Source organism: Gavia stellata, chromosome 12 (genome assembly GCF_030936135.1).
Source record: "Gavia stellata isolate bGavSte3 chromosome 12, bGavSte3.hap2, whole genome shotgun sequence".
Lineage (NCBI taxonomy): Eukaryota > Metazoa > Chordata > Aves > Gaviiformes > Gaviidae > Gavia > Gavia stellata.
In genome coordinates, this window is record NC_082605.1 from 25778614 (window position 1) to 25794227 (window position 15614).

Sequence of the window (15614 nt, forward strand, 5' to 3'; positions counted from 1 at the left end):
CTGTCAGTGACCACTGACTCCTGGAGTCCAGCCGGGTGGAAATGTAGGGCTGCATGGTCCATCATAAGCTGTCAGAGACAGACTAGTTCCGTCTAGGCCAGGGGCTCTGCTGGCTGCTGTAGGTTTAGTCAGCTTGGGTCTGCAGAGGTAGTTTCTCTTAGACATTCTTATTCCAGCAGTTTGATAGACTAGGGCCTGGCAGCCTGGCTTAAGTCAGAGGTCTCCTTAACTGAATTAATTCTGAAACTTTGTCCTAGGCATGGTCTTACTCTCTCATGAAAAGAGTTCACCCTGTGAGGATGTTTGGCTTAGGTGGAGTCCCTCAGCAGGCTGACAGTGTCTGTTTGGCTTGGAAGCCTAGCCTGTGCAGAGCCCTGCCTTGGTGCTGGGAGCAAGGGGGTGTCCCTTATCTGAGAGCTACACAGTTGCTGTGTAGACTTCTGTAAGCAGATGATCTTCTTTAGGATCAATTCTGATGTCTGCTGTTCCTGCCTCCCGTGGCATGACTCTGTGACCTTCATGCCATGAGTGTGAAGCTGCTTGGTGATGCCCATGAACTGACATCAGAGGATAATGCATACAAAGCAGGCTGTCCTCACACTGACTGATGGGGCCATTTCAGACTCATGGGCTGTGCACTGTGCAAACGTTTCAGTATTTGGCTTCTTAGCCTGACAGCCTCTACCTTTACTTCCTGCCTGCCTGTATGCAAAATCTGCCAAAGTAGTTAAGGTTCCACTCCTTTCATCTCCATTGGAATCCCAGCCTCCCTGCTAGTGGGGTCAAGGGAACACTGACAAGTTTACCCACCTGCTGTGAAGGGTATTTTAAGGCCATCAATCCATGCCATTCCATACTTACCATTTAAGGACTCTTTCTTCTAGTTCTCCCAGGATGTCTTGGTGTAATTCATAAATTTCAGGGAGTTCACTTAAGCCCTGCTTGAGTTTAACTTCTTCCTGTTCATTTTCATCTTCTTCTCCAAGCACTTTCAAGATACCTTCATAGAAATCCTGTGAACAGCAATACAGAAATTAGACAAACAGACTTAAAGTCTTTTTTCTGAAATTATCATTACAATTGCTTGACTCCTAAACTGTGCTTTCTAGGAATTGTAAGATATGCCATCAATAGTGATCAAGTGTGCTCTGTATAGCAAGGAGATCATAGCATATGTTTTCTTCCATCCATTAGTTTATATACATATGTTTTCTTCTATCCATTAGTTCATACACATTTTCAGCTGAATTTCATAATTCTGTCAACCCAAAATTGAACATTTCACCTGACCAGGCCATCATATGTGTACAATGAGTTCGGTATCTTTTTATTTTCCTTGCCTTTTTTTCCTGCTTTTCTGGGTGTAGTTGGTCTCATTTTTATAGTGTTTCTTAACCAGAAACATATTTTTAAAAAATGAAGGATGAGAGTCTCCCGTCACTTCACGGGGTCCAACAGCTTGACATGAAAAACGTCAATGTCTATATGTCTTGTGCTAAAATTTGCAACACTTGTCTCCAAATCTGAACTTAAAGAGAAGCAGCAGCTATAAATTTAAGCTAGGGAACAAATTATTTTCCCTATGAAACTTAACGGAGACCTTTTTTCCTCATCATAGAAATGGTTTTGATCCTGAAGTGGTTTATAAATTATGTGAGCACAGGAGTAATTTCCTCTCTATTAAAATGTAGCCAGCTCTGGTACATAATAGTGCACCTGTTTAAGAGTGCATAGCAAAATGTTTCCCCAGCTTTGATTTGGAAGTGAGGAATAAGGCCTCCATCTGAAACTGCAGTGGTAATTTGTATTAGATCCCCAGGCATTAGAAAACCATCCCAACAGCAGACAGCAAGTATTTTGTGTGCAAAACATTGCTTAGTCTCCTTCATCCAGAGCTCTGGATGCTGAAATGTTTGCAGGTCAAAGCCTGTTTCCTACAGAATCCATCTTTTCTGCTTTAGACTTGTAAAGGAGCCTTTGCTGGCACCTGGGTACACTCGAGAGACTTTGGCCTCTTTGCTGCCCTGGTCCCTTCCAGGTTCCTACCAGCCACTGCTGTTTCCCCTGCCTGCTGCTGCCAGACACATCCCCTCTTCACAGGCAGCAGCTAGAGAAGCTCAGGCATTAAAAGCTGCCTGGGCGACGTCTGAATGCAAACTGTGACAATGGGGTGCAAGAGAATGCACAACACAACAAGGCAGGAAAGCTGATGCTGTGCAAGTATAACTAATGCTTTGCTGCTGAGTGGTGTGAGGCAAGTTCCTAACCCAGGGATTCTGGCTGCCTTTGCCAGGAGCTAGGGCACTGTAACTGGATGGTTTATCTTCATAGCAGTATCTGTTGTTCAAAAGCAGCAGCCTTCATTCAATGAAATTAAAAGGGTGTGATTTCAGCACCTGCTTCTTCAGTATTGCTAGAAGTACAAGTAATTGAAAAGCGTTAGTACAGTGTTCAGTGTTTGTCTGAGCATGGTCCTGCAGGACTGCTACAGGTTTAATTCTCCTCTGTATTCCCTGTAAGGAGATGACTCTGTGTGTTCCTCCATCAGGTCAGGTTGGGCTCTCACTGTTGAATTTCCCATTTCTGCTAGTCAGGTCTTCATGGGCAAAGTATCTGAATCTCAGTTTTTCTATGAAAATAAGTGAACAATTAGAAACCTAAGTGCATCCCAGTTTGTGATGAGAGCAGAAACCAGGCATTCATACACAATTGCTTAGAAACTAATTCTGTGCATGCCTTTTCCAATCTTTTTCTGCATCCCAGTAAGCCATGAAGTGCATGGAGTTTTTATTGCACAAGATGAGGAAAAAAGGGGTAAGAGTGAAAACCAGAGTAAATAATCAAAACAACGGCTCAGTAGAGAGGCCACATTAACTATGAGCTTTGAAAGCTCCTGATGACTCGTTTTGGTGCAGCAGCTGCAGACTAGGAGATTGCAAAGCTTCCTTCCTTATAAAAATACTATCTGTCCTTATCTGACCTTCCTTTCTTTTTTTTTGTGTGAAGGTAAGGCTAGGGGATTACAGCATTCTCTCTTATTGCTAGCCAGCCTACACATGCTTTTTTTTCCAGTAAGTACCTCAAATCAGGTATTGTTTTTAAATTCAGCATTAAAAATACTTGAATGGAGGCTTTGTAGCTGCATATACTTAGATTCACTGACTTTGAAGCCAGGAGGGACCACTTTGATACTATATGATCTAGTGTGGTCTGGTCAGTAGTCCAGACCACAAGGTTTACTGGAATATAGCATTACCAGGAAAACAACCAACTTTGGCTTAAGACAGAATCATCTACTACATTATGGATACGCTAACACTGCATCCTGAGAAAAAAAACATGTCCCAAAAGGAGCTTTTGGTGATCTCATGAAGCTCATAAACACATACAAAGCCCAAGCATATAGTCACAGCAGAGCTGGTGTTAAAGCCCTGGTTGTATCCTGTCAGACTAAGGCCATCACACCAGGAGTTGTTCTTCCAGCAGGTTCGCACTGAGCTCTGCTTCAGCCCAAGATCTAGTGTGTAGGAAAGCTTTAGTGTCTGACCAGTCTGGCCAGATCCATGCTGTGAATGTATTTTTTCGCACACTACTCTGCAAACAGTGAGTTATTATTAAAACCAATTTTTTTTCAAAGATATATTAAAAACATTCTCTGTCTGCCCGTAGAAGCCAATTCATCAGAAAAAAAAATGCAGCTGCTTTAACAATCGCTGAGAAGGTGATTCTGCTGGATGAGTTAATAGAAATGGCAGCTAGTTTTTTCCACTCAGAGACCATTTCCTGGCCTCCTACCCCACTGTATGTGATGTGGCCAAATGTGCTGTGAAAGGAAGCAGGGGGTTGATAAAATGAAACCTCTGAGGTCGCACAGCTCATTGAAAGATGCCAAGCTGTTTCTATCTGGCCCTGAACCAGGATGGGATAGGTTGAGTATCTTCCTCTGTCAGGATCTAGTGATCATGAAACCTATTGCCAAAAAGTCAAATTCTGTTCCCTGAACTTTTAGGGACAATCTTATGAACTTCCCTGAGCTGTACTGGGATTTACCACAGCATTTCTCATGACTCTGTCTTCTGTCTAGTTAAGTTTTATAAGTACATGGTACTTAATAAGTACATAAGTACAGCACTTAATTACTTATGTAATTAAGGAGGAGTCTCAAAGAACTGACTTCCATGAAACTTGCTGATGTCCAGGTATGAGCAACTCAACAGAATATGTTTCACTGGGGATCCATCTTTTACATTAGATAGTCCACTTTAGTTTGATTAAATCAAGGTAGCTGTATTGATTTCAGCGTACTGGGGATCAGGTTGGTATGACTATGGTCCTGCTGAAAAGTTCTATAAGGAGCAGGAGAGCCTCTGGGCAAAGAAATTCAAAATTCCTCTCTCCTCACCAGTAGGAACTGACTCGAGGCAAGAGCAGTTTTTAGTTTCCTCAGATTCATTCCTGGCTTTTCTGTTGTAACACTGTCAACTGCAATGTACACACTGGCTCACTATGAACTGGAATGACTGAATATCTAATAGATACTAGTAAAAAGGAAAGTCACACATACACTATGCTTTTTTAGCAACTGACAGATGAAGCATTTGTTTTCTGGAAAGCCACTAGAATTACGTAAAAAAAGATCATGATGACAATTTTCTTTTTGACTAACTATTTCCTGGATAAAATAAGATGATAAAATTTTCTGAAAGAGTATTATTGTGTTTCCTAATTTTCTGGGTCTGATTTCTACAATGTGTCCTGACCCAGTACCACAAATAATCCCAATGTTGTGCTATTCCAGCTCCTATTTTTTTCTGGGGTGTGAGTGAGCCTATCTAACTACATATTTCAGCCAGTGTACACTCCAGAGGCTTTCTGACCAACTAAGCCAGTCAACCCATCCTCTGGATGCTTTTCCTAACTCAAAGGAATCTGCAACCTTTCAAAGTCCTCAGTCATCATAATTAATCCAGACTGGGGAAAGGGAAAGAATCCAAAGGGTTCTTTCAGCTTATTGTGTCTGGGGAAGTGAATAGCTGTAGTAAGTTCACTACTAATGTGCTTAAGTAACCTGTTATGTTACAGAAATGTCATCTTTTCCAAATTAACATCGAACAGCTCTGTATCTATCCACTTTCCACCATAGCTGAGCAACAAGATTAACACTCCTTTCCCACAGCATCTCAGTGGATTTAATTAGTCATTAATTGCCTGCCCCTTTGATTATAATGAATTCTCAGACAAATTACTTAATTCCAGTTGCCTGGATAGCCAGCTTCCTAATGATTAATAAAAAACCTACAGCAAAACAGTAATCACTATAAACATCCATTAAAAATAATAACTATGTCACTATTGAAAATGCTGAGTGCCAGGGAAGCCATTAATCAAATGCAAAGTGCTTCTGCAGTCTCACTAACTCTAATCAATCATGGCACCTGAAGGTCTCCAAGTCTGTCACCCAAGCCCCATGTCTGAACACAGAAGGTACCAAACACTGAGTCCATATAATTCCCTGCTGTGTCAAAACTTTCTTAGAACAGAAGCATAAACTGAAGTTGTTCAGTTCAAGGCCCTGGCATGATGGCCACAGAGCTCAGTCTCATCCAGGGGTATATGAGCCTGCAGATCTCACTCCTGTCTTATGCCTATACCTGCACCAGTGTTTGTGTGTGCATGTGAAACCATAACCCAAGCTACCTAGGTGACATAGAAAGTTAGCAACTGTGTTATAAAAATACATTTTTGAAACATAAAACTTTTCATTACATTTTGGGCACCCATAAATAAGCCCTTTACAACTATCCAATGGCCAAATCCGTAACATCCCTGAAATAAACCCTACAAATAATTAAATGAAACAAAGAGGATCAAAACCCAGAGCCACAAAGGTTGGTTGTTTTTTTTTTTTCTTCTTCTGTTTGTGCACATCACTAACACACACAGGTTACATTTTTTTCCCTCTGGAGCCTGTTATAAGGGCATGAGACACAGAGGAATGTGGGGTTAGTTTCAAAAAGATTTTATGGTTTATGTGGAGCACTGCCTAACTGTCACATGCTTGGCCCTTGGAGTAGAATCTGATACCCCCTGTGAGGTGACGAGGCTCACTGTAGAGTGCTGGGATATGAGATGCTTTAGAGATGCTGGCAGTGCCTGCCAATGCTAAGAAGAAGCAGTGATTACAGGAGAGTTCTGGAAAACAAAAGATTTATGTACCTGGCTTAAGGCTACAGAAAGGTAGCCCAATTTACCTGGGATCAGCAACCTGGAAACCTTTGTAGCAGGTAGTTATCTCCAGGTACTCTTTCAAAGGAGTCAGCAATGCCAGCAGCCAGAGATTTTTGGTAGAGCACTTAGCAAGAAAGTTCTCTGCAGGGTTCAACATCTGTGTGAAATGTGATACTCTAATCCAAAGGCAAAAGGGGTGGTTAATGGGACAAGAGTTAGTTCTAGGTTTTGCTTCCAGGATTTTGTGAGCAGATGCAGAAATGGTGAGGCTGTGTATTAAATCTCTCCAATATGGGGCTTTGGAGTCCAGCTGCAAAAATAAATTGTAGCAATCCTGTATGCATATGAACAGCCATTTTGCAAGATAGATACATCCCATACATATTGTGGTCCCTTCTGCATTTCAGCCCTGCTGCCAGTTAGCCTTTATTAGCCTGAGAACATTTAACCTTGCAGGACCCTAGTGAAAGGAAGGAAAACTGATCTCTTGTCAGCTAAACCACTGCTTTAGGCAAGGAGTTTACCCAGGAGAAAAAAACTGCTTGTATATGTGTAAATATGTATATTGCTATGTTGGGTGATTTATCTTCTTTAACTTCTACTTGAAAATAATCCAGGGTACAGTAATTCAGTCTGGATCCAGGATATCTGTTTGCTTTTTCTGTGTGTAATGGAATAGGCCAAGTTAGATCAGTTCATCCAATGGCCCATGCATCCCTGGGGAACCAGAGACTACCGCAACCAGTCTAGTAGGGGTAGTTAGGAAATGATAGGACTGAAATCAGTCTCTACCTTCACTGTAAAAAGCTGATGGTTCTGCGACCTGCAATAAGCTGAAAGCATCTATGTAGATTAGAAAGGTGAGTAGACCGGAGGAGAGAAAGTCAAGATTTTACCTTAAAGGTGTGGCTAAACAGGTAGCTCTATTTGAAAGAAAACCTTTTAAAATTGGCCAGGAAATGCTGATCAGTTGCTAGATCTCCTTCTTAGTTTTCTGTTGTTACTTGTTCATCTTCTAAAGCAGCAGTGTGTAAGATGCTAATCCAATCATAATGGAAAACCTAGTTCTTGCATATTGACTATAATGGCAGGAGAATAGAAGGAGAAGGGAGTACAACACCATTATATTGGCTTTGCCAATAGCAATTTATAGTCCTACAGTTTGACCAGCAATTGCCCTGCAGGTGGGAATGGAAGTTCCTTCTTACTGGCTCTCAGCACTGTGTTCCCAGCATCAGGCCTGCATTTGAGCCAGAAATTGTGAATTTCTAGTAGAATATGGTGGTTGTAGAGCAAAGCCACACTTTAACAGTTCCAGAGAAATATCTGAAAAGAAAAGTATTTCTGTGACCAAAAAGTGCACATTGTACTAGAAGGACCAGATTGCTAGACTCTGTGGCCGGATTAGAAAAGCTCTGAATGCCTGCAGTCTAAGTTGTATGTTCCAGATCTTGGGTGCTGAAGCAAAGTCTCTACCTGCTCTTCGTTGTCTCGCTGGAAGGAAGGACACTTCTACCTGCAATAATGCACAAAGCAGAAAAGAGCTCAACTGCTTCCCAGATTCTGAAGTATCTTCATGATGTTGATAATGAGGGAAGGAAATATTAACTCAAAAGGAGTCTGATGCAGTGCTTTGTAGAAGCTAATCATCTGCAGTTCTTACAGTCACCTGCCAGAGGAAATCTATATAAATTTATACCAACCAAAGGTCTGACCTCTAATGCTGTCATGGCTGAATCAGCTTCCCTGCTTATACCTCTACTCTGTGTTAAAGAACAGGAAAGGACTGATGGGTGAATAAATTCACCTAGGATATTTCTACAATTTTCAAGGAGAATTCTGGTTGGGGAAATATGTGAGTTTCCATTAAGGAACAGAGCTGAGAAAAAAAACTAAAAAGGGAGTGTACAGAGCAGATACATTAGTGGAAAACCATAGCCATTTTTCTGCCTCAGTCCCCAGGCGGGGACACTGGCACTTCAGCTGCAGAAATCATGTCTGCACACAGCATATTTACATTGCTCATGCCACAACTCCCACCTGGCACCCAGACTTCTATAATTTTCAATAAATAATGAAACATGCATCCAAAAATCATTTTGCATGTATATCTAGAACTGTAATTGCTTCCCAAGTCAAGCTGATACTTTAATGAACTGATAATATTGGGAAGTAAGCATATTTGACCCTTTGTGAGTGGGCCAGGGAGGACAACAGGAAATCTTACTGCAGCCCAAACTTTATACAACTGAAGTCTACGCAGATTGCATAAAATGGTGCAGGCTTTTACAACCACTTTCACTTCTAAAATGAAGGTGGATTCAACAGACACTGCATATTGCGGGATCCAAGGCTCTTTTAGACATCTAGGCATTACACCTGAGGGGAGGGTGAAGAGTTCAGAGGTGGAGAAGAGAGTCTCCATATTGAAGCTGAATGCAGGCATGAGATGCTGTACAGTATGCTATGAGCCAAGTCTGACTCATGGGTGGGTCATGGAGGTATTTTCATTATGGCTAGCAGCCTCTCTCCTAATGATGAAAGTGAAAGTGGCACCCCTGAATTAAGAAGTGGCACATCTCCTGTAGCAGAGTGACTGACCCTTGATCTGCACTGGGCAGTGATCTTCCCAAATTTCTCATTACTGAGCTTAGCAGAAACAATGCCAGATGAACAGCAGAAAATAACTATCGCAGCAGACACAATTAGTCTCTTATCCTGCCATTGCAGGGTACAATCTAGGTCAGGAACCCTGACCTCAACACACACTCACATGCAATCAAATACACACATTCATCCAAAACACTGCAAATGAGTTTCAGAGCTGGCAAGCTGTAGAGTACACATTGCAAATACTGTATTGGTGAGGCTTGTTACCAGGGAATTGTCCTGATGCCAAACTGACTTCCCTCTCCTTTTGAGAGATACACAGATTATGTGAAAGCTATTTTGGCTCGACGTTCCCACTGCAGAAGCTCCCTGGCTGATACATAGCTATTTTTCCACTGCCGATGAAGACAACAATGAATACATAAAAGAAAAAAAAACCCAACCTACTGTAAGTGAGGGCAGGCTATTCTTTTGTGACAGTGCATCTTCAGGCTTTTATAAGCACTTCAGAGGGTCTAACAGCCAGCTAGCTCTTCATTTAGCCAGCACGTTCCATCCACTAAAGCATTTAATTAGGAAAGTAATGACTTGACTGGTCCGGCAGAATTTTGAACATCATCCAAGAAATTCACGGTAGTAAAAAAGGCTCAGACAATTGTTCACTGGAAGGGTAAATAATTAGAAAGATGGAGTTCTGTTTTGTCTAACATGTAACAGTGGCTTCTAAATCAGATGTTTATTTTTTGTTCTTGATCATGTGCTGCCCACAAGAATTCTGAAAGTAGAGTTTAACCAGTGAGCCTGACGTCATGATAATCTGCAGTTAGGTACCTTTGAGTTAGTGACTTAAGCGCTAAGATGATTTTGTTCTTTTTTATTTCCTAAGATTTATTTTGCAGTCAGAAGGCTTGGGATGCCCAGTGCAGGGTTGGATCCCAAACTGCTCCAAAGGCTGGAGAACCAGCACATGTTATATCTATTAGTATCATATTCATATCCATATCTTCACACACTGAGGAAGCATAAATCTGGGTCTTGGTGTTTCTAAGAATTGTGGCCCATTGTTATGAGGAAAATGCAAACCAGGAAACAGGATCAACTTTCTTTGAACAGGGAGGTGTTGGGACTGGTGTTTTTTCAGAGCAAAGCTGTCCTTTTAGGTACTTTAATTCAATAAATGCCTCAGAGGGAAGTAATAATGACTTCAAAGGGTTTTATGCACAAAAAAGGTGATTTTATGTACAAAACCCAAAGACAAAATAAATGTGAACATGATACACTGTCAAGCAAATGCTTGATCCCATACAGACTGGGATCCTGAGGCAGTCTGAGTTTGATTTGTGTACATCTAGTAAAGTCATTTGAAACAGACTGGCTGAAGGGAAGCAAATAAACCAGACTCTTGGTCCTTGAAGGTGATGTGTGAAACATTAGGCTGAGAAAACAACCTGCAGCATTTTTGTTCAGGAGCAAGCACTAAGAAAAAGCTGACAAGTGCAGCCTGCATGACTGGCGAAGAAAAATAGGAGAAAAAAATGACAAAGTTGGAGGATTAAATGATCCTGAAGGAAATGCAAAGACTAATCAACTTTGGAAAACTAAATTGTGAGTACCAAGAGATCAGGGACTTGGACTGCAAGGCCCTGCCAGTCCCATCTGCTCAGTCCAGAATGAGTTCTTAACTCCCTGCTCTGGAGAATTGCATTACCTTTGAGTAGGGCAAATAACCGCTAACCCTTTAGATTATTATCACTACTACCACACCAACTGATAGCAAGTTTGTGAGCTAACACAATGTTTCCACTCTTTCAGTTCAATAGCAGAGTGGGTGTATGGAAATGTCATCGTTTTGGCAATCAATCAATTTATTAAAGTCTCCGCTGAAAGGCCAAACAGATTCTGTTATACTGAATGAATAGCAGCCCCAGCCAAGCCTGGAAATGAGATGGGAAACTGCTCCTGCTGCAGGCTTAAGAAAAGCCTTTTTTTCCGTTCTGAAAGCAGCTAGGGTGTGGTTTAGTTCCTTGCCTTTCTTACCACATATGGGTTTATATAAGAAGATGAGACTTGAGACTTGAAGATGAGCATTTAGAAACTGTTTTCTTGAGAAAGTTGGTGATGAGGAACAGAGAGAAATGTTTGCCTGAGCTGAGATATGCTATCAAGGAAGCCTTTGGTCCTAACTGGCCATTAATGGGGTGCTGTACCTTCAGGGCAGCTTGGTGTCTTTGTGGTCACTGGTGGTTGCTTGTGACGTCTGCCAGTGAGACCTGTGTCAACAGCAAGTGCACAGCGAAGCACAATTTTTTACTGATGTGACTATTCCTGACACTATTCAAATATGCAAAAAGGAGTAATTAGTTCATTGTAACTTTTTGCGGTATGACAGTATCGAAAAGCTTCAGTTAGGCAATAATACCGCTGTAGTCTGAGGGACTTACATGTTGTAAAATTGGTAATAGTTTCTCTAGATTTCTGGAATAATACAGTGGGCAACAGGTGAATATAAAGATCCAACAGTAGTTGGGGTGAAAGGTAACAGTGCTGGGACTGTGGCTTTCTAGATTGAACATGATTGCAACAGAGAAACCTGCAGATTATTTCTGAATGCCAGTGCAGTAGGTAGCTATCATGCAGACATCAGCCTATAGCAGTAGAGATGGGGTATGCTACGGCTATGGGTACCCAATAAAACACAGAAATGAACCCTCTGATCCTGCTCCCATAAAGATTTTTGATCTTTTCTCTATCTAAGGAATGCCTGAACTAGCAGTCAAGTGTGAGAACAGACTGGCTGTTCCTCTCTTCTCCGTCAGTCTCTAACCCAGGTGCCATTCATACATCCTCACTACTTAGAAAGCCAACTCCTAGAAACAATTAAATCTCATCTGAGAAACTCCCTTGTTGACTCTGCTGAAAAAAGCCTCCAGTAGCCCCTAAAGGAGTGGATGCATTTGGTGATGGGGCAAGAAGGATACTTTTCCACTGCAGAAGAAAATCATTAATCAAAATTTTGCACCCAAAATCTCATCCTAAAATTGATGCAGATCTTTCTGAACTTTCTAACTTGAGACAATGGGAACTGGGACAGGGAAAGTGAAGGGTGCATGGTTACAGTGATTCTGACTTTGCACAGCCTGTAAGTGGCTTAACTTTGCAAACCAATGCATTCATTCAAGGGTTTACTTTAGAGCCATCTCTTATTTTAATGTGAAAGTTTAACTCTTCTTTTGGTGCTCTAACTTTCATAATTAAGGAAATAATGAGCATATGCAAAACACTCATAAGATCCCTCTATTCCAGTGGGATGGGCAGGCAGGGAAACAAAATCCCAGCAAAATAGGATTCAGTGGAATATTCTCTTACAGGACTGAAACATATATAAAATCTAAACAAGTGCTTCCAATTAAAATTGATGACTGACAGAAATAGAAGAACTTGCCCAGTCATAGGAGTACTGTTACCAGTATTTTTTCCCTTTTAAATTAACCAGCTGATCTAAACTTAATGATTAAGTATAATTAAAACAGAGCCAATTTCCCTCATGCCTTAAAACCTTAATTGCAGGACTGGCAGGCCAAGCTCCAGGTAATGTTACTTATTTTCTGTAATAAACATTTCTGCTTAGAAAGTGTCTGAGTTTCCGAAGAGGAGAGCAGGGAGTAGTTACATTTTTGAGTCAAGCCAGGAAAACTCTGTTTTCATTCCCTCGTACCTTTGAGCCAACTCTGGAGCACTGCAGCAGATAAAATTAGCAATCAAACTGAGTTTTTCCCGAAGCTATGAGCTGCAATTTTTACGAAGATTCTTTTTATTAGGGTTTACCAACAGTTTGGAGTCCATCCAGCTGGAGGGGAGCAGCATGCACTTGCTAAAATCTGTAAGTGTTTCTAAACTAAAAAAAACCAGCAAAGATATAAACCAGAATCCCTGTCCCATGTTAAAGTTGTCAACTTGGAAAAGAGAGCAAAAATGACATTTCCTGTTCCTTCCAAATGATTTGTACAGGCAGAAAATAGGATTATTGTGAAAATGCATAAATTACTCGTTTACACACATAGCCTCAGAGCCAAATTCACCACACAGGGATTTACCAGAGGAAGGAGTAAAGGGCAAAGTAAGTCCTGAAGGGACTGGGAAAGTCCTGAAGCATCCCTTTCCCGGCCCAGCAAGAGCATAGGCAAGGTAGCCTGACAGTAACATGATGCTATAGCAGCCATGAGGATGTGCAGCCATTCATGCTGTGGCTGAAGTCATTGAAGTGCATTGCAAGATTTAAATCTATATATTGAAGATTTTTCAGGCCATGTTAGGGAGCCACTTTTATCTCCTAGAGGTATATGGAAAATGTGAGGATATAATGCGAAGGAGAGGTCTCTCCTAGACACCACCACTAAATACAGTACACTGTACACGCACTGTAGTTCAGCCCTGCATTTACATGTTGTCCATGATGTACCAAAGTATAAATGTACTTGGAAATGGAAAATTAAATACATTAAGAATGTTTTAATCGGATGCATCTAATGAAGATGCAGAGCGGCTAATACTCTCTGTGCATGGTAACTTCCTGTGTGTATGTTTCTCTTCTGTTTTGATTTAGAAGCTGGCAGAAGCTTGTCTCTTTGTTTTCTTGATGATACTTTTGGAAATCTTAATTTCAGTAAGGAGTTCTGTGGGTATTCTTAACGATCAGAAACCCTGTAGTCCACAGGTGAAGAAACCACCCTGGCTTCCCCAGGGGACAACGGAGAACTACAACTATGTCTCACTAGTGTCAAATAATGTGTTTGGCTGTGGAGAAATCAGAGGAAAGCCGGGATAGATGAGGCAAATGGCTAGGCAGGTTATCACCAACTTACCAAAATATTGATAGACTACAGCTAAGCAGCTGAATCCCTTAAAGTGTCTGGTTCCCAGCTGACCAGCTGGGCAGTTTCTGATTTGTTGAAATGCAGTCACCTGCAAGGTGTTTCTCACATTTAAGGCCGCTTTTCTGCCTCTGTTGTCCAAGCCTGAGAAGGCTTTTAAGCTTTAGCAGCTTTCTTGAAAGGCACAATGAGCAGGCAGCAATACAATGCTGACATCATTACTTTTCTCTCCATCAGAGTTCCTGTCCACTGCTAGGGTTTGGGGTGTCCTCCAAGGACAACCTGGAGCTGCTTTTTGCCTTCTCAGGGAATTTCTTTCCAAGCAGCAGTGGGCATGCTTGGTGTAGTGGTTATTATTCCCTACTGCCTTGCAACTAACAGCCAAGAAAGATGTTGAGAGTGAGGCTACCTAAACTGTGTACCAGTCTCCAGGGAAGCAGTGGCAGCTGTTAAAGGGACACAAAGTCTTCTGGGACGAAGCCACCAGTGGGTTTATACCTTGCAAGAGCTTTCTATCGGTGATTCTTTGTCTGTGTTCCCTCATGAGTTTCTGACACCAGAGTTTGTGTTTTGCCCATGGTGACTACCTGTGTCACAGTGTGGATATCCAGACCACACTGGATATTACTGATATTGCATTATCAGAAAAGAGAAGCTTAAAAGGAAGCTGAGTGAATTCATTTAAACCAAATCCCCATGCTTCATAGTTCTGTTCCTATCTGCCTCTCTCTGAAGAGAGAGGGTTCACCCCTGTTTATCACCATCTCCTTCTCTGCACTAGGCTTATTCTGCATCTTACACCAGTCTCAGAGCCCCAGCAAGCACTGCTGGCCAACACTTTTCCCTGTGAATGATAAATGCTAGATTTGAGGATCTGTAGCAAGAGCAGGTTAGTGGCAGACATATTCCTTTGCAACGGTTCACAGTAAGCCACTCCTCCTCAAATTCACTTCAGTCCCTTCAATGCTTTTATGTCGTCTAAATTGCAGCTAAGTAAAAGGGCGATTAGGTTTCAGTGATTAAAATTATTTACTTACCATACGTAATAGCTGGAGCATCTCCACATATCTGGGGAAAGAGACAAACTTTTATTAATTGCCATCAAACCAATGCTGAAGGGTGGATTGCGTAGCTTCAGTTTTAGGAGAGCAACAGATAGGTTGTAACAAAAAACTCACACTTTTTCTGAAGACATCAGCTCCTGGGCAATGAGGTAAGCTCTGGACTGGCCTTCTTTCTGTCAACAGCAAAGAACAGAAACAATTAAGAGATGTCTCATTCGAAGAAGTAAAGCAGTGTTAGAGAGCATTTTGAACTGACATATTCCTTCAGTAAAAATAGTGACCAAGCTTTTATTCTTTGTTGTTCAGTGTCTGGCATCCTCGAGTCCTTTCCATGACAGGCTGTTTCCACAATTCAAATACTAGTAATATAGTACAAAAATAGCTGCTAAGGCAGACGTCAAGTTTGAAAAACGTGTTCTTATTGAAGAAAGAGAGGAATTTTCTGTTGATTGTTATAGGTCCAAAATTTGTCAGAGAAGCAGAAAGTGCTTAGCTTTGAATAGGCTAGCTTCATGGCTGTTGAGGCTCATACCATCTATTTAGTACTCTTAATTGAATGGAAAAGGGAGTTCTTTATCAAAATGGTCATATTCCAAACTGTTCTGACTTGTGTGAGACCTGTGGAAGCAAATGGATCAAAGGGCTTTATTGCATGCTAAATAAAATGTCTAAGCTAAATGGCCATAGATATCTCCAGAAAGCAAACAGTTCAGTACTCCAGCAGACAACATTGTTTGAAATCTCAGTGGCATCTACTTAACTGGTACACATCTCAAAAGACACAGGAAACGGTGAAAGAAGCAAAGTGTATGGCTTTGGGGTGCAAGTGGCTAATTAGGGT

General features: G+C 41.5%; 1 protein-coding gene across 1 annotated transcript in view; it reads right to left on the minus strand.

Moving 5' to 3' along the window:
- FGD5 (FYVE, RhoGEF and PH domain containing 5) overlaps nucleotides 1-15614 on the minus strand; it is a 116224-nt gene that overhangs the window by 42366 nt on the left and 58244 nt on the right. The window contains exons 4-6 of the mRNA XM_059823209.1: nucleotides 14888-14946; nucleotides 14747-14777; nucleotides 862-1013 (exon numbers count right to left, since the gene is read on the minus strand). Of these exons, the coding sequence (XP_059679192.1) occupies nucleotides 862-1013; nucleotides 14747-14777; nucleotides 14888-14946 (242 nt within the window). The remainder of the gene's footprint in view (nucleotides 1-861; nucleotides 1014-14746; nucleotides 14778-14887; nucleotides 14947-15614) is intronic.